Source organism: Vanessa atalanta, chromosome 6 (genome assembly GCF_905147765.1).
Source record: "Vanessa atalanta chromosome 6, ilVanAtal1.2, whole genome shotgun sequence".
Classification (NCBI taxonomy): Eukaryota; Metazoa; Arthropoda; class Insecta; order Lepidoptera; family Nymphalidae; genus Vanessa; species Vanessa atalanta.
Window position 1 is genome coordinate 4,183,936 of NC_061876.1, and position 20,998 is coordinate 4,204,933.

General features: G+C 32.4%; 2 protein-coding genes across 2 annotated transcripts in view; both read right to left on the minus strand.

The window, feature by feature from the left end:
• Positions 1–2,268: 2,268 nt before the first annotated feature.
• Positions 2,269–8,993, minus strand: LOC125064799 (odorant receptor 10a-like). Its single transcript, XM_047672031.1, has 5 exons — positions 8,942–8,993; positions 5,357–5,437; positions 4,136–4,304; positions 3,272–3,486; positions 2,269–2,912 (listed from the first exon to the last, which is right to left on the minus strand). Exons 1-5 carry the CDS (start codon positions 8,991–8,993, stop codon positions 2,269–2,271), a joined length of 1,161 nt encoding a protein of 386 aa, XP_047527987.1.
• Positions 8,994–10,446: 1,453 nt separating this feature from the next.
• Positions 10,447–20,998, minus strand: part of LOC125064896 (adenosine receptor A3) — a 76,616-nt gene continuing 66,064 nt past the window's right edge. Inside the window, exons 2-3 of the mRNA XM_047672205.1 lie at positions 20,327–20,538; positions 10,447–11,359 (exon numbers count right to left, since the gene is read on the minus strand). Of these exons, the coding sequence (XP_047528161.1) occupies positions 10,679–11,359; positions 20,327–20,538 (893 nt within the window). The 3' untranslated portion in view covers positions 10,447–10,678. The remainder of the gene's footprint in view (positions 11,360–20,326; positions 20,539–20,998) is intronic.

Below are 20,998 nucleotides of genomic sequence, written 5' to 3' on the forward strand. Positions count from 1 at the left end.
ATTATATATAAATCTCAATTTAAAATCCTCATTACTGTTATTGTACAGCTTATTAACTATTAAAGTATTTTAGTATCATGTTATTAAAAATTTTAACATTTTTTGTTTAAATCACTCAAACATTTTTAATTATTTATAATATTAAAAATACCAGAAACTGCACCCGTAACTGGCGGATGTTACAAATCAATAGTGTACTTGCATCCGCCGCTTATAATAAAATATATACTTATTCTGAAATAGCGCACTTTTACCTCAGACACGGAAGAGTAAGCAATGCCTTTACTGAGAATTCTCCGATAACTTTTTAGAGATTTTGAACCCAAACAACTTAAGTTTTATAAACTAGCCGCGAAGCAGGTCCATCGTGTCATGAACTAGAAAAACTAAATTTGTACTAACAGTATTTAAAATGGGATATTTCCATGTTTTTTATTTTTATTTGTTGGAGCTCGATATTTCGACATTATATACGAATGTCTTGTTGAACAAGAACAAATAAAAATAAAAAACATGGTAAATATCCCGTTTTAAATACTGTTAGTAATAAAAATAACCATGTTAATTTAAAATCTTATATAAATTTGTACTTTTATTGTTTGTTAATATAAAATTACTTCCAACTCTTACACTATAGTTTTTTTTTTTGTTATTGGCAAATATATGTAAAACTTGAGTATATATGTATATTATATCTACTTAGACTGTCAAAGCTGAGTACGATAAAAAAGTGGCTAACTGTTGGCCACTTAGTAAACGCATACTAGTAAAGTAGCATGACGTTTGAGGTCAAGTATTGCTGTCACGCACACAAAGATAATTTTGGTTCGTTTGTTTTAATTCATTTGTAGTGCACACTCTATTTAAATATATAAATATACTAACCTTGGAACACAATATTATAGTCAAAGTCCAACAATCATATTTAATAATTTGGTAATGTTAAAGAAGACTCAACTAACGTTAACGCTAGTAGCGTCAGTGGAATAAAATTAAAGAGGGTGTAACGCAAAGCAATGCAAAGCGCAGTCTTATATAAGGGTCTTATATATAGTAAAATCTTTTCCGAAATGAATATCGATTTGTAGGGTTTTCTGGCTTTTTGACAAAAGACACTCCTAATTCACAATTAATTATATTAACTTGTATTCAAAAATTGATAATCGAATTTAATTATATTTGTTTCAGTATCAAATGTCACAAAAGTCCGACAAAAATAAAAAAAAAACAATTAGACGAAAAAAAAAGTTTATAACGAATTATCTGGGAAAGTTAATATTCAATGTAAGTGTATATTTCATTAAAAAAAAAAAATATTTAAAATATGATTCGGCCTTAAATAAAACCTTCACCGTATATTGAAATCTTACAGAACGTTGCAACCATTTTTGTATTGCAAGCAATTTCATCTCTTGTAAAACATTCACAATTTAAGGTCGCACGAACGAAAACGAGTAAAAAAAGGTTTTGGCGTTACTAAACTATATTTCAAATTGCAATATAATAGAAATTACTGTATAATTATCGTAGTTGTCTGCGTTGTTGGCGTAATATTCATAGAAGGCATTTCTGAAACACTCCTATGCCTCGGAAACAAAGTGCATAAGAGCCACTACCCGAACTATTTTTTTGGATTACATCCATACCCAAAAGAATAAAGACATATCAACAATCTTGAAACCAAATTAAAATATACTTCATTTAAGCAGGCTTGTGAGAGCAATTTTGAATTGTCGTTTTAAATGTTTATATTACATTTAAAGCTACCGATTCGGAATACATTCAACCTAAAAGAACTCGCAAGATACTCAGTAATTACCTTGTACTCTTTTACGAAATTCTTTTATATATTATTAAACACAATAATTAAATTCGTTTCATTTATCCCACATGGAAATCAACGAATCCACACTTTTCGTCCGCTATACAACCAAGTAAAAAACGTTTTAATAATCAAAGTTTTCTTAACATGTAATTGAATTTTATTAACTGGTAAAAATAAAATAATACCTATTCTTGGATAATCTAAGGCATTCTGTCGTATTCTATATATTCTAAGATATGTGAAGTACTTTTTTGAGCCTATTTGATTAAGAAATTTTTGATTTTTATTTTTAAATCATTTGTCTATTTTACTTTTTACTTTATTGATGTTTTATGAGTGAAATAAAATAAAAAACATTATTCGGTGCGTGCTCAACTGTTTAAACGATTTATTTATTAACTAATAGTTAATGAAATAAGTGAAAAAACACACAAATTATTATCTTAGAATTTAACTACAGTGATAAATTTAAAAATAGCTTGTAAAGTTTTTGCAAACGTATAAATATTAACTGGGATTATATCAGCTGCTAATATTTCTATAGGTTTGTGTGCCACCAGCAACATCACATATATCATTTTCTTCTCCTTCAATGCAAATTTCTCCCACCCACAACCGTAGATTGCATCGACGAACAACTCTGAACTGTTTATTAACCTTTGACAAAGAAAACAATACAAAAAGAAGACTAAAAAGCAATATATGAGAACTGGTGCGAAAGTTATCCACTCGTATAAAGGAAGGTAGAAGAATAAACAGATGCAGACGGCATTCGACCCGAAGTTGACACCGAACGGCATGCTGTACAACGCTTTGATGTTCTTTATAATGCTCAACGTCAAAGCGTGTCGACGAATCAGAGACGGCAAACGTTGCCTAACAAGTAATTGACTCTCTATATTTTCATCGTATTCATCAAATGCTAGCATTTCAGCGGATAGCATTTCGTACATAGCCGACGTGTGGGCGATGATGAACAGGAGTAGTCCTTGATAATTAAGAACAACTGTCATTATAGTAAGTTCTTGTGTGAAAAGTATTGCCAGGCATATCTCGCGATTCGGTGAGGCCGTAAGTGGCTCCAACCCTGGAAACAATTAATTATGATATTAAATTTAAATTTTTTAAAAATTATAATTTATATTTTTTGAGACGAAATAGGCAATGGGCTAACAGAAATACATTATTACCATTATCATTTATTCTTACTTCGTATTTCGGTTTGAAGTGAAGAGCCAGTAAATTTATAAGCACATGGAACATAACATCTTATAACAATCCATGGCTGCGCACAGGTGGTATCAAGTAGGCTTCAACTTTAAGGGAGGTTTTACTTCACGCAGCTTCATTCAATGCAGGCATGCAATGCAACTTCATACACGCCTTCATGAACGCACCAAGGTCAACGGATGAAGGTACTTACGAAATAAATAAAATAATACTTACCGTAGCATTGTGTCATCGAGTAATAATCATTACTGACATCGACTCGATGGGGCAAGTAAATAAAAAATGCGTCTAAAATATTGAATCCGTAGAAAGCAAATAAAATCTTCTTAATAATCGATAGTAGTTTTTCGTGTTTTTCCCTCAGAAAATCTGTGGATCTCGATAAATTATCATTGAGATTCACTTGCTCGAGCACTGTCAGTAGTAATGGTCTAAAATATATACATTTTTAATAATTAAACAGTCATATATTATATGAAACCATAGAAGTAAAATATTCTGATTGTGTTTTCTTTACCAAGTTTGCATGCCAAAAACGACTCTCAGACAATAGCCATGCTGCATGCATACTTGTTGTTTTATATTTTTTCCTTCAAATAAACAAATATCCATAAATGTACTGCACATGCCTTTGGTTTTCTATTGTTTTCATTAATTTGGTCGTGTATGTATATTATCTATACTAATATTTTAAATGCGTCAGTATCTCTGTCATCTGCTTGAGCTCCAAAGAAGGATATATAAGGAAGGATAATTTGTACGTAGAAACTACTTATGCATAACAAGCGCTCGTGTGCAAGCAGTTTATGATGATCCAAAAAGAGACCTTTAAGAGACCTTCTAGAGCGCTTCACCGAAGGTCCTAAACTTGACCATATGTATAATCACCTAAGTGCATCCAATGCAAGACGCCTGGGTTTATTGTACCTCTGCACCCAGGATTAAGAAGGGCCTGATTACACATAAAAACATACATACATGCATGTTTCGTGAGGCACTTAAATGATAATAAATTATGAACTAATACATTACCTTATTACAAATAATAATTTAAATCGACAATATAAAATGTTTAATTACCTCTTCATCAAATACCAATAGCTACTATTAGCCGTCAAAACTAATATAGATATATTGACGTAACTCTTGATAAAATCACCAGCACCCTGCGCAAAATGTATCTGATACACAACACTGCCCACTCCATACACGTACAATAGAAGAGTCAAGTGAAGAATCCAGAAGGGAGCTGCATAAGAATATCAGTATTAGATTACCCTCTTTTTCTAATAATAAATCTATAATTTGACATAACAAGCAACAACGCATAAAAATATCAGTATTGGATTACCCTCTTTTTCTAATAATAAATCTATAATTTGACATAACAAGCAACAACGTTAGCAAACAAAAAATATTAATTCTAGTTAACAATCGATTTTATAGAGCGCCTCAGCTCAAGTTTATTCCACCAGACTCCAACATATATCAGGGTCCGCTCTCTGCCACAAATAGCTATTTTGATAGGACTGCTCTTTTGGAAAACAGATACACATCATCGCCATCATCCGTGCATGGGTACATAAGTTTTTACACATATAACGTTTGGGTTTAATATTTTTGATATATTTAATCTGATTGCATTATTTAATCTCTTATTATCCAACAGTAAGTTATTGATTTTAAGCTAATGTACACTTTCTGAAAAAGTTTTTTTCACGTCATAAGATTTCAATTGAAGTATATTTATTTAAAAAATCAAGAGAGTATCAACAGCAAACAATATAATCTTGTACTTGTAATCCAAAATGTAACGTAGATCATTTATATAAATAAGGAAAGGAAATGGACCAATAATAAACCTTTGTGGGATCCTCAAACTTACTCGAAATCTTTTTCTATTGACATCAACCGTCGGAATTTCATAGCTCTGATACGAAATCAGAAGATGAAGTACGGCGTATATTATTAAAGCGAATTATTCGGTTTGAATGAATTAATTATAATTAATTAAATAACAACCTACAGTATTCCAAAATTTTATTTTCTTTTATTTATATATAGCATATATTAATAACTTACACTTAAATATAATTTAGTATAATTAGTCGACAAAGAAATAAATATAAAATATACCAAAAAAAGGCAAGTTTGATTTTAGTCTTGATGTTTAAATGTTAATATTATTTACAGTCTCTAAAAGTAAAAGATCAACCTTCCCTACAAACTTCAAACTTGTAACGTAGTGTTAAGAATAATTACAATTATTACTTTAACAAATTCATAAAATTCTGAACTTACCGGATATTTTTTCTTTTAAAATTGAAAAACCAAATCGATTCGGAAATATATTTATCAGCCATATTATACTATCCAAATGATTGCTTTTAATATTATGTTTAATTATATTTAGGTAATCTCTTAATTTATCAAAACATTTCATTTTATTGATGAAACTGCCTTATGGCTTATCTTGATAACTAAAATGCAATAAAATGATCGTGAGCTATCAGTTTCCACGGAAAATAAAAATGTGAAAAAGTTAAAATACATAATCGAACGACAATTTTATATTCACCAAATACGTCACCTGGATTTACTTTTATTTCAGTTTTTTTTTTTTTTTTATTTATTTTAACGAGCAAATACTTAAGTGACATGACAGACCCAATATCTACCAAACAAACTGTTACATTTTTTGGAAACAAATGGTTACTTCCTTTTATTTACTATACAACTGTGTTTACTATTATTATATACGAACAAACGAAACAATGTTTTGTAGTTGATCTGTCATTATAAAAATAATAGCAAAGAAAGAACTCTGCAATTAATTTCATTCATCGCATATCATTATTCTTCGACACCCGCCCTTCTCACACGTTGTGTTTAAAACAATTATTAAAATTACATATCGTAAATAATTATATACTTCATATTTCAGTCGTATTTCAAGCTTTGAGATTAATTCTTAAAAAAAAAACAAAAATGTTATAAACAATTTTGCAAAAGCATTCCATTTTTAAAATAGTTTCTAATTCGAGATATTATGTAAGCGATTATATTATTAATGGCTTTATTTCAATTTCCATGGGTTATTTTTTGTTTCTGATAGATACACAAGTTGTTGGACAAACAAGAGGTGCCGCTGCTGTTTATGGTTGATTGTGGACCAGAGCATACCGGTCGCATGATTAAAACTTACAAAAAAATCAGCGAGTAAACGTCAAAAGTGGTGCCTACCCTCCCATATTCTTCAGAGACTTGGGTCTTAAACAACATATACATTTGCATACTCGATATATCTTCGTTGCGCCTGCAAAAGTCGCTATGTGTTTTTTCTTATTTTTAGATTGTTATGTTATGCGTATTGAAAATTTGAAATAACGATTAAAACGGAATCGTTATTTCAATACGCACGTAGGTACTGTAAAAACAGTTTTCTGATAACTTCAATAATTTAAAATTTTAAAATTTAACAATTAAAACGGCATAAAAATCTAAAAACAAGAAAAAACACATAACGACTTTTCTAGGCGCAACGACAATATTTCACATCAAAACGCCTTACCAGATATCATGAACATCAGAGGGTCAGATCATGTCAGAACACGAATGTACTAAAACGTGCAAACATTGGTATTAAGGTTTATTTTATCGGAGATTGGAGTAGCTAAGCACATCTTCTTTAGAGTTCCAATACGACTTAGAGTACCAGCTTAAACGGCCAGAAACTTTTGAATAGATATTTGTCTGTATGGGCGCTCGTTATTGAAGTCAAAAGTCAAAGTCAAAAATCTTTATTAAATATAGAAGTGTTTACACTTACTTATTGATTGTCAAAAATCTACCACCGGTTCGGAATTTAGCACCTCGGACCTGAGAAGAACCGGCGAAAGAAACTCAGCGGGATATATATATATATATATATATATATATATATATATATATATTTTTAACCATTTTCCATGTACAATGATAATTATATTTTAGTTATTTCAAGCCTGCCAGGCGATCATTTCATTCCCAAGGTGTGCAGTCAACTAAAAAGTCATTAGTGTTATAATATCCTTTAGCACACAAACGCTCTTAACGATTCTTTTGAATTTTATAATTGAATAATTTTGAACGTTTTCTGGGATCCTGTTGTAAAAACGTATACATTGCCCCAAAAAAGAGTTACTAAACCTGTGTAATCGGGTACTTGGAGTAACAAGTTTATTCTTGTTCCTAGTGTTAATAGAATGTACGCCACAATTTCTGGGAAAATCATTTATGTTTTTGCGTACATACATAACTCATTATTTTAATTTCTTTAAATTTACCTCTTAACTAATCTTTTGGGCCCAGGTTATAAATTGCACGAATAGCCCTCTTCTGCAATACAAAAATAGTATTAATGTCAGCTGCATTACCCCAGAGTAGGATGCCATACGACATTATACTATGGAAATAACTGAAGTACACAAGGCGAGCCGTATCCACATCAGTCAAAAGACTAATTTTTTTTACCGCATAGGCTGCAGAGCTGAGTCTATTCGCCAATTTATTTATATGGGGGCCCCATTCGATCTTAGAGTCTATTGTCATACCAAGGAACTCTGTTGATTCTAAAACAACTAATGCTTCCCCGTTTAAGCGTACACTCGTTTTGACACATCTTACATTGGGAGTAGTGAATTTAATACATTTAGTCTTTTTACTATTGATTATAGAGATAAGATTGTCATAAGCTGCACCAAAGGAAAACGAGTCCGAGTTAGTTAGAGTCGACTTAGAGTTTACCATGCGTCCCGTGTATTAGCAGTTTTGCTAATTAGTCCTTTCATATCTTAGAGATAAACAATAAACATTGCGTATTTTTTGTCTGTTTGTCCGTTTCGCTTTTTTCAAACAAACGCCATCTAGTAGTGATTTTTAGTACTACATCTTGCTAGCATAAATATAATGTCGTAAAGTAGTAAATCAGCTGCACAATAGATGTCGCTAGTCATAAATAAATAGCCTAATTATTATAAAACACGTATTATTATTTACAAATAGTTCCACGAACATAATTAGGAACTTTCAATATTTATGCTAGATAATAATAACTTATCGCTTAATAGTCTATGAAAAATATTTAGAAACCATTAACTTATCTGTCGCGTCATTGAAACAAATAAATAGATTCACTGTAGGTACCTACCTATAATAATAATAAATGGATATGACACTAGGTAACTAGTTAGACCTATAGCAGATTAGCTATTTTTATTTAATTAACTATAATTTTGGTACGGAGCATTGAATCAAATCAATGAATTTCAATTCTTTAATAAGTATTGAATCCATACACAGAGAGCGACCTCTATTAAGAAGTGACATTGAAAACAGTACATTATTACAATTTATGACAAAGAATGCAAGCAAAAATACTACCTAGTTCGTTTTAACTTTTCACAATCAATTTCAATTTCTGACGAAAGATTCGAGTATATTCTCGAATGGCCTCGGATAACGAAGGTTTGCCTGGGTCAATGAACCGCTTAATAAAAATAAAACATATTATTAAAATTAATATTATTGTCTAGATAATTTAATATTGTTTGTCTAGGTTTTAATGGTTTTAATGGATTCGATCGCAAGATAATTTCTATATGGGTTCACTGTTATCTGTATAACTATACAACAACTACAACACTATACAAAATTAAATGAGTCATAAAATTAAAAAAAAAATGCTCCAACGTTGGGTAAACAATAAATGTTGGGTAAAGAGGATTTCATGCGTGAAAAAACGGACACGTCATTGATCATTGTCTGTTTCATAGTCTGTGTGTACGAGATACGGTATTTTATGTTGAAAATGTGCGTGTTTTTTTTAACTGACATTTTATAGTACCTAATCTTCGTCACGGGACTTAAAAGAACAATACACTTTTTTCAAGGAAAGCATTTACGAGGTGACTTCCTGCGGGGGTTCGAATCCTATTTATTTGAGATTCATACCCACTATAATTTTATAACCCTGTGAAGGCGCTATTCATAGAACAGAAACTGATAATTTGATATAAGGTATCCGACCATAAACAAGTTTTGAAACATTATGTCTAAATTTATTTTTATCAAAATAGCCTCATATTATTAAACAATAAAAACGAATAATCTAAAGGTTTCAATTGAACAAAATTGTTGCTAGTATAAATGTGTATATATAATAACTGCGAAATTCCTCGATTATAAATGTTTATACAAGTAATAAATGAAAATGACGGAATCGCAAACAAGCAATCGGTTTATAGCCCCATCCTGACAATGGTTTACACACAAAACGCAATAATAATAGAGTATTTTGAATACACAAATACAAAAACAGTAAACTATAACAAACAAAGGAAGTAACGCATCTCGATATTTAACTCAATTCGCAAATAAATTTAACGTTTTACTTAAAAACCACTCAGCAATGTTTACCATACTATCAGTCATTTTTATATTTCATAATGATCTACTAGATATATAAATAATCTTAGTTTATATATTAAATAAAGTCGGCCCCCCAATTACTACCATCCATTTATAAATCCACCAATAAGCATAACGATCTACCGTTCCAACCAGTACCAACTCAGCAATGTTTAATAAAGGATATAAATTAATAACGAAAATTATTATTTTTTCGTCATTGGTTAAATTCATCATAATTCACCGAACATTGTTATATGTCTAAGCTGCAGTCCTCTAAAATTTTCTGTACAACCGAAAAACGCAATGTGTACGTACATTTCATGATAACTGCATCAGATTTCCTAAGGATTTCCTACGTCTTATGAACTTGAATATATTTGCTCAAAAACCCTATCTTTCGTTTATACTCGTAGCGTGTTGCCGATAGATGAACATACTATATCGTTTACGCTTGGTGCTAGGAATGGAGCGAAACTTCCTGTCAAGGATCGAGCTAGGATGTGATAAATTAAGGTGTTTACAGAATGCTAAGGTTCTAATAATCTTAAATTAAGGGAGTTTTATACAGAAATTTATTGAGAAGATATGATACAAAATACATTTATTTATTATATAGCTAGCAGCCTGTAAATGCTTAGGTCACCTCTCCCTTTGAGAAGGTTTGGAACTCATTACACCAAGCTGCTCCGATGCGGTTGGTGGACACCCATGTGGCAAAATTTCATTGAAATGTAACACATTCAGGTTTCCTCGCGATGGTTTCCTTCATCGAAGACGAGAAGGAATGAATGTGTTCTTGGATTAAAATGAACGCGTTCTATCCATTCGGCCATATCGCCTCATTAATTATGTAGTTCGATTAAAATTTCAACTATGAAATAAAAACACGCAACAGTTAAGTTTCAAGATATATTAAAATAGCCAAGTTAATATCTTCAAAGCATTTATTCACATCTGACAAGCATATCGACATTAATCTCATAAATTTTTGGTTTCAACAGACTCATAATAAAATAGCTTATCTAAAAATATTCTCAATCATATTAACATCACAAATGTAATAGGTATCTTAAATAGTGATAATAATTGAAATACGAACAGTCCTTTGTTGGTGAAAAAAATTAAAGCTGGTTATGCCACACTATAAGCCGAGGGCACACGGCTTGATTCATGTCAGCTGTGCTCCGAACTGACACTTCGTACTCTTCGTATAAACTCTTCTACTTTCTTGTACGGACTTTGACATTGACTACCCTCTATAAGATAGGGGCCGTTATTCCTCTCTCGACCCTCAGGAGTATGCCTTCCGTTTGAACCGTCAGTCCCTACATTGTTCAAAAATGGTTCTAAATCTGGATTGACTAGTGCCAAATTTCTGTTCTCAACTGATGCCATTTCGGCCTCTCTTTGTCTCAACCAAACCGGAGAATTCACGTATATTCTCGGTCTTTCTCGTAAAGCATTACATCTTTCCAAAGCCGGACGCCTCACAGGCACAGGAGGTCTATATACAGCAGGAAGTGGTACTCCTCGTCCAAATACCGTACATATCAGACCTTTTAACGCCGCCCGAAAATCTTTTAAATGATAAGCGTATAATAATGGATTTATCGCAGAATTTAGGTGGGAAAATATAATACAGAAATACGTTAATGGGTTCGGAATATCCAATTCAGGCATGAATGCTTTAATCGCATTTATTGTGTAAAGTGGTATCCAACAGATTATGAAGAAGAAAACTATGATGGCCAGGTTTTGAGTCGCTTTGACTTCTCGTTTTTGCGCCGCTCCTAGAACCCGCAGCATCGTACCGCCCCGACCTTGCCCGCCTTCCACCGTTACGACCGCGCTCATCTGTAAATTAAACAAAGTTCATTTTAAAATAAAATCATTCTTTGATTCAGAAACCATACAAACGTGATAGTCATAATCATGTAAGCCTTCTAACAAAATATTTAATGATACAAGTATTATTAAATACTTATATTATATACAAAATATATTTCATACAAATATGAAAAAAAGTTATCGTGCCACCATTCCATCATTTCACGCGGTCAAGATTTATACAGTAACTATTTTTAATTCACATTTGTATATATTTAAACACTTTATGTTATCAATTCTTATGTTAATAAATCAATATTCTTTAGCCGATCCGATGATAGCTGATGTAACTCATTACCAGTAAATGACAGGAAGGAAGTCAATGCAAATTGTTATCCTTGTTCCCCGACGAGCAATGTTCAATATGGAAATGTATTCCTACTTAGTATTGGGTTATAGTAATTGGAGACGGAATTATTTTCAATGAAAACATATATTTACTTGATATATTCTACAAATACGTATTTGTATTAGAGTTGCATATCGATAGTCCACTATCGATAGACTATCGATAGACTATCGATAGTATTGTCACGTGTCAATACTATCGATTGTATCGATACTATCGATAGTTTCCCATGAGCAATACTATTGATACTATCGATAGTTTTGCAAAAACCATGACTTTAACCTAAACTATCGATAGTATCGATAGTTTTGTGCTATCGATAGCCAGTAATTTCCGATAGTATTGCTTTCTCAAGATAAGTAATTTAGTAGGCCAACTATAGTGTATATTTAAATAAATGAAATTAAATTTACCACAACATTTGTTTTTAGAATAAAGACATTTTGTGTGGAATAAGGAATAATGAAAAATTTTAATGTGAAATATGTTGTCAACATTTTTTGTGTTTGATTTATGAATAAATAATCATAACATTAATAAAACTTTTATTAGGTAGGTGGCATTACAGTGAAACGTTTTTGTACTAATCTTGAGTCTAGTAATTAGAATACATTACGAATACATTACGAATACATTACTTACATTAAAAAACCAATACTATCAAAAAATCGCTGGCTATCGATAGTCCAAAACTATCGATACTATCGATAGTAGCGATAGATATCCTGAATAGTTTTCGAGGTCAACTATCGATAGTCAAACTATCGATAGTTCTGCAACGCTGATTTGTATAATTTATCAAGTAGAGGAATATTAAGTTTTAGGTATTCAGAAACCATACAATCGTGATCTTCGTAATATATGATCATGTAAGCATTCTAAAAATATTTAATGACACAAGTATTATATACAAAATATATTTCATATAAATAAAAAAAAAACATAGATAGTTATCGGGGACAGTCAGTTGGAACGAAGTTGCTTTTACTATATACGTATTAAATTTTTATTTTTTTTGCCAACCTGATGATGTGGTCACCACCGCCCATAGACATTGACGCTGTAAGAAATAATATCTGTTCCTTACATCACACCAATGCGCCACCAACCTTGGGATCTAAGATGTTATGTCCCTTGTGCCTGTAATTACACTGGCTAAGTCACACTTCCAAACGGAACACAACAATACTAAGTATTGTTGCTTGGTTGTAGAATATATGATGAGTGGGTGATACCTACCCAGACGGGCTTGCACGAAGCCCTACCGACAAATAAATAGGAGTATATTAACTACGTTTGAGAGTAGTTCAGTGACGAGACATAAAAATGTTAATGAAAATCCCGTGTGAATTAAAACAATAACAAAACATAAGTTTAATTAAAACCGTATACAAATGAAAGATGAAGAGATGGAAAGTCGCCTGAAGGAGGTTTAACGACTTTTCCATAGGTGACGATTTATTCCAATTCTCTCTACTGTAAGACGCGTAAAATAATTCCACTACAAAAACATGCATATAGTAAGGCTCTCACAACAGAACATCATGATTGATGCTTGGAGAAAGTTGTCCTTCCGCATTATCAAGGCAGTTTTCACTTTAATTGGATGCGCATACGACTCCAAATTCTATTTCAAATAACGTTATAAAAAATCAGGTATAATAAATGGATATAAACATACATTAGCTTTCAATATTGTATACGATTCATTTGCCTCAATTTAATATTCCGAGCTCAGATTTTTGAGCATTTTGTTTTATAATCTGAGCTTTGAGTATAAAATCTTTTCTTCTTTAATGTTTCAGCTTTAATGTCTATTTTCGTTTGTTTAGTCTTAGTAGTTAGTGCTACATATCCCAACAGTAAACGAAGATCAATAAAAAAGCCAAAAACTCATTCTTTCTATGGTCTTTTTTAACTACTTCTTGTGAGTTTTTTAATATCCAAACTTTAAACATAACTTGTATAATAAGAATAAAAAAGCATTTAAATTTAGCTATGAAGTAAAAATAGGTTCTTTCATAACCCCACTTTTAAACAAGAATATTATAATATATTAATTGATTTATAAAATATGACCTACGTCATCATCATCATCCTCCTGCCCTTATCCCAATTTTACTTGGGGTCGGCGCAGCATGTCTTCTTCTTCCATACTTCTCTGTCAGACGTCATCTCACAAGTAACATTCTTTCTAACCTACGTATTAACGCATTTCCTACTTTAAATATTCTATACTAGATTACATGGAAATACGATATTCGTCCGTCTTTATCTTCAGTCTTATCTCTGACAACCACAAAATCTGACCTGCTCTCATAAAATAAAAATAACCTATTAATATAGCAGATAACAAATTCACAATAGATATAAAAGTTCATTATTTTTCGTAAAATAATGCCCATGTAAAAACCACAGTCAAGGTCGTATACGTAATGGGCCATTTTCAAGTAGTTTTTGAAACACAACCGACAATATGACCTGCGCTGTGACGTCAATCTCGGGAACGATGAAACAAGATATTTTATGACGAAACAAATGACGAACGGGCTTTAACATTCTGCCAACTATTATCCGCATCACGATGCGTCCTGAACAATTTTTAAGTCACCTAATGAAGTCGTCATTTTAATTAATGGGATTGAACTGACCGCATTTTAATTCATTCAACTAACCACAGACTTATCAATGTGGCATAATTGTACGGTACAATTTCCGATACAATACTAGTAGTATTGTAACGGAAATTGTTCAATAAAATTTTGTTTAACCGGATTTTTTGACTTGTTTGTATTTACAGTTTATGTTACGCGATATATTCACTGATTGTGAACCAACTTTAGTGATGCTTTATTGTCGAATAAGCAAATCTGCAAGGTTGCCTGCCTCATTTAATTTATGAATTCGTGACATACAAGGAAATAGCTTAATTATATTTTAGCTCATGATACATGATAACCACCTGTTATTGGAATGGAGCTGGTCTACTAACCAACGTCTAGAGGTATACTATCGAAGCAGGTTTTAAAGGGTCGTTCTTTCTAAGACTCATGCCAGGTTATGATAAAAGAGAATGACAAAGAAAACTTACTGGACTGACCTAAGTTCCACGGGGAAATAACAGGATTGAATCGTATCCATCGTCACCGAATAGTTATAAAACTGTGACTAATCATCAAACAACTCAAACAAATAACCCATTAAACAACACGCACAAAGTAAATACGACGTAATAAAACTCGCATGACATTGTTAATATATTTTTATGTAGCCACAAAGCCCTGGATAAGTCTGGTATCAATCTTTCAAAGGATATTGTTAAGGACTAGAGACACTTTGGACTAAGATAAACATTTATTTATATTAGTAAATGTTACTAATGTTAAATAAGAACTCGATACCTTCGATTTCGACTTCGATTTGACGACCTCCGTGGTCGAGTAGTGTGTATACCGGTGTTCATGGGTACGCTACTTTGAGGTCCCGGGCTCGATTACCGGCCGAGACGATGTAGAAAAAGTTCATTAATTTTCTATGTTGTCTTGGGTCTGGGTATTTGTGGTACCATCGTTACTTCAGATTTTCCATAACACAAGTGCTTTAGCTACTTACATTGGGATCAGAGTAATGTATGTGATGTTGTCTAATATTTATTTATGATTATTTATTTTCAATGAGCCGACTTATCAATTTCCCAGACCTAGTCAAGTGCACGTATGCCTTCCTTGAAATACAATAATACTGATCAACCGAGACATAATAGGATCTCGCGTAAACATTGTAGGCGCAGGATAACGCTGCATCAAAATCAAATTGAAATGTAAATAAGACAACGATAACGATAAATTAAAAATACAAAATAAACTTTGAATTTGTAACGGAACCAATGATCATAATTACGACAAAACCAAAATTATTACTTTAAAAGAGAGTTATCTTAATTTTATGGAGATAATAATTGCCAAAAAAACACAGTAGGCATAATAGGAAGTCGTCGTGGATCCGATTTATGATCCTATTCGTAAGGGTCACAGTGATCCAGTATGTATGTGTTTTTATGATTATTTCGTAGAACTGAACGTGTATTATTTCGCCTCGGATATCTTGAAGACAAATGGTGAAATTACACCGACCCAAATTTTATGACTGATATCGGGATACATTGAACTTGTTTCGGAGTAAATTTTCAGCTTATATATGCTATATACAGAGAAGTACGTTCGGACATTGAAAGATATACCGGCTTTCGCTCACTGTCTATAAACATTTATTATGTAGCGTATTATATAGAATTATCAGTCATACGTATATATTTCATTTTTAAAAATGAGAGTTGAGTGTTGTTGTGTTGTAGAAGTCAACGCTTGCTTAAGTGTTGGTAACACAATGGTGATCTTAATCTAAGGTAGCATTTGTACGTCTGCTATCTGGTTATAATAATTAATAAAAATACAGTAAAAACACAACGATTCGATCAATTCACAAGACTTATCGTAAGATTTTCTTACTATGGAATGGCAACAAGCGCATATGTCGTTTCACTATTTATAAATAAAGAACGTAAATATTCAATGATAACATCCTACTCTCGTGTATTTTAGATTAGGTTACCTGGATATCTCACCAATTCTACAGAAAGAAAACTAGTAAAAAGGAATGCGAGGTTATCAATCTTTGTCAACATCATGACGCAGGCGCAGACAAAAACATGATGAATCATGTAAAAAAATCTTGAGAAGGTAAATGGGGTTGGCTTATGACATAATGACAGTTCATCGATAATTGACTTAAATAATAGTTGGTCATGACTCATACTTAGATAATGTCTTCGAATTCTACGAATAGTTAAAAACACATTTTACAAATTGAGTTAATTATCTATGTGTTGCAATATCTGTTTTGTGTGTGTCGAATTTTTTTCGTGCGTAAATTGACATCGTTGGTTTTTGTATTATGTTTGATGCGCGGGGACTATTTGCGTGGGACATCTTAAATGTCAGCTAATTAAGCGTCCAGCATCAGCAAAGTCTAAGTTTAAACAATATTGTTTTATTCAACACTTTTTTTAAATGCTAACTGATCTTAACATTACCTCACACCCTACATTAACATTTAGGAATTAAAAATGGTTCCCTTACAATTAATTTTATGGCAACACTGCAATATTATAAATTGTTTGTTCATTTTATTTGATAAAAAAAATCACTACTAATTTACAAAATCAAAACTAATTTCACTTAAATTATATACATACTAACCTCACGTATCGGACTATAATTGACTATCTAAAGTATATAAGTTTTATTTACATCCTGACAGAAAACATGCGATATTGTAAACAAATTCAACTCACAATCTTTTATTTACTTAAATTCTACTTAAATGATTAGTTAATTAACACATTTATAACAAATATAATTACTGTATATTACAGTAATTACAATTATACCACTGTATGAGAAACAACAATACTTAGTGTTGTGTTCCGATTTGAAAGGTTAATCAGCCAGTGTAACTACAGGCACAAGACATAACATCTTAATCCCCAAGGTTGATATACTGACAATATTATCAGGGATGATTATTTTTTCTTACTGTACCAATATCTATGACCGGTTCTGACCACTAACCTACAGGCGGCCCATTTTCGACTCAACTCTCACCTATATATATTCCAATGGAAGTAAAAAAAAAGATAAATAAACCTTAGATTTATATATTTCAGCGATTTGTTAATAACTCTGCTATATTGTGCACTACTAAGGTCTAAGAGTTTATGATTAATTTATCTTTATTTATAATACAACACTATTACACTTAACTTCTTATTTCCACTGCAATTTTACTTCAAAAATTCCGATAACATTTTCGTCGACGTTCAAAACATATTTTTTTCGCAGATCTACAGTGAATATAGATTAATCAAGCTCTCGACCAATGATATCGCGTCAATTTGCTGTCAAATATGGTTTATTTGACTTTTCTCCTTTTACAGATATTTTATAGCCAATATCAGGATTACTCATGATAAGTGAGCGTATATTCAAATTATTTTTAGCAAATTCAGTAAGTTTTTAATATATCATACACACAAACACATATAAAAGACTGAATCGCATACGTGGTGCGCGGGAATGCTTGAATGTAACCGTCACGTCGATCCAAGATGGCTGCCCAGCTACCATCGACGCGACCCTTCACTAGAGCGCCATTTAACTACCATTGACACTCTTTTCCAAACAGTATAAATAAACAAAATGGCGCAACCATGCGCCGTCAAGTATATACTTATATATTGTCATTTATAATGGTCCAGTAATTTTTTTGTAATAATCCCTGAAACGTGGACAACATCTATTTATTATAATAACTGAAACTAAAATAAGTTCTGATAGAAGATTGTATATTTTTTTAGACTATGATTATTTGTACATTATCTTACGACTGCCCTAATATTACATACCCACATTATTTGTATTGGTTATATTAATTTAGTAACATGACTGTATTTTTAGATATTGAAAAAGAGTAAATACTGAATTTTTTGCCGGTTCTTCTCGGTAGAATCTACATTCCGACCCGGTGGTAGCTTCACTTTAGTTTGTTAAATGACGATTCAAAAGTGCTCGTAAAAGCCTACTTGAATAAAGTATATTTTGATTTTAATAAATTCACCGTCTATATTATAATCGTATGTATGTACCTATATAATATAAGATTTCAAACGTATATATAGGTGCCTAGACAATTCACCTTGACTTTTTTATGAACCATTTAAAGTAACGACGAGGTGCATTATCAGTAACAAAGAAACATTAAGATCGTAAAATATATAATGATGAAACAACTAACAAGAAATATATCTACTTAACAAAGAAATGGAGTAACTTTCATGACTTATTCAATTATGAAAAAAAAACACAATTTTGAATGTATATTTCATAAATTAAGCAAAATTCGACGCCAATGCACCAAAAACCGTGGGAATTAAAATGTACTGTATCTTGTGCCTGTTGTTACACTGGCTCACTCAGGCTTCAAACCGAAACACAACAATACTATTTAGCGGTAGGATATATGATGAGTGGATGATACCTACACAGACGGACTTGCCTTGAGTACATCAAGTATAATTAATTATAAATTATAAAATGCATGCTCGAGTATAAATAACTAGCTGCTTGCGTTTGTTTTTATACAGATATGGGATATGAGAAAACCTGTTATGTTAATATATCATGCAATAAAACACGGATATTCAATATTATATGTAACGCCCCAGCTTCTCATGGATAAAATAATATTTTTATGTAGCGGCATTTTAACAAATATGTCCGACCGATCTACAAATATCGCTTCCAGCCAAACATTCGGAATTCGGCGGTTGCAGAAGTCGCCAGCAAAAACGCGTTTTACTGTGTATTAAAAAAAAGAACTGTTCCCTTGAAAGCCGCCAGGCCAATAATTTCACCCTGACTTAGCAGACATATCGAACTATATCCTATACCACACTTGGGTCGCTGGGTAGCGAGAATAAATATTTAATAGGAATCGCCAGGTGGGAGGTGACCCCCTGTTACAACGAGTACGAGTGTGGTGCGCCTTTGAGCACGTCGCGCCAGGAGATATCATTATTTAAAATAACTTTGCAACAAAATAATAATCAATTACTCCTAAGTTATAATTACTACATAATAAGATTATAAGACCCAGTAATTTTACCTAACGTTCTGAAGTTCCACTGTTACCGATTATAGAGTGATGTACCAAAAAACAGCTCCTAAATGGACTTAGATTTTACAAATGTTTTCAAATTCTACGCGAACGAAGTCGCAGAAAAAATCTGGTTTGGTATATATGTATTCTGTATTTTAACGTAGGAACAGAACGTACATACAGCTATTCCAACTTTGTTAACACGATTTATTAATTATATTATACGGCGTCATAGAGCATTGTAACAAATATCATCATCACGGTATTTTTGCTACGGTTCATATAATTAAATAAAACAATACACATGTAGGTATTATTCTTATATTTCTTCAATATCCATGGAAAGCAGACGAACAAATTAGCAAATGGCTAGTGTCCACTTTCGCCCATAGACAAGAAAAACTGCAAGAAGTATATAAACTGCTTACACCGTCAAAGAACCAAACGAGGGATTCGTTTGGTTCTTTGACGGTGTAAGCTCTAGATCCATAATGTCACGTCCCTTGTGCCTTCTAACCGCAACATAACAATACAAAATATTGTCCTATGGCAACTAGATAACGGATGATTTGATGGTTACCCAACTGGCCGGCCGACTTACACAAAACGTTACCACAAATACTAAGATTGTCTATTTATTTTTGTGTGTGAGTTTTGATTTCTATTGGCGAGGCTTTGGAGGTAAGGCCAAAAATGCCGTGACGGATATTGAAATGACGCTCTTTTATACCATCATACTCGCCCTCCAGCGCTCAGCTCTCTACTCACTTCTCTCAGTGTGGCATGTGTAGTATATACTTCATCAATTGCTATATATAACTTAACATGATTAAATAAAATAAACTAAGTACTCAATAAACAAAACAAACCTGCTTAACAACCACGCGGTAGATATGGGCGTAGAAGGCCGCAAGAAGAACGCTGGGAGTCACAATTGTAGCGAAGTATAGGAAGAGAAGGTAGTTGTAATCCATGACCTCGACAAAGTAACATCCCGGTGCCGTGTCAACGGCAGCGTGCCATCCGAAGAGCGGTAGGAATCCAACACCGGCGCCGGCGACCCAGCATGCCGAGATGATAACTGAAAAAGGAAAAAGCATTACCTACAAACACTAAAAATACATGTTTATAGTCATTGCTTTCGGTTTCTCTTTTTTTTATGGCATTGGTTAGCGGACGACCATATGGGCCACCTGATGGTAAGTGGTCACCACCGCCCATAGACAAAGGCGCTGTAAGAAATATCAACCATTCCTTACATCACCTATGCGCCACCAACCTTAGGAACTAAGATGTTATGTCCCTTGTGCCTGTGATTACACTGGCTCACTCACCCTTCTAACCGGAACACAACAATACAAAGTACTGTTATTTGGCAGTAGTCATCTTTTATATTTTAATTAATTCATTTAATTCTTTTTTTAGTTAACTAAGCATAATTGGCGAATTTCGTTGGTATATTTTTTAAGTTGTGTTTATTAACTTTAAATTCAATATTTACGATATTACTGTCGGAATAGTAATATCGTAAGTATTGAATT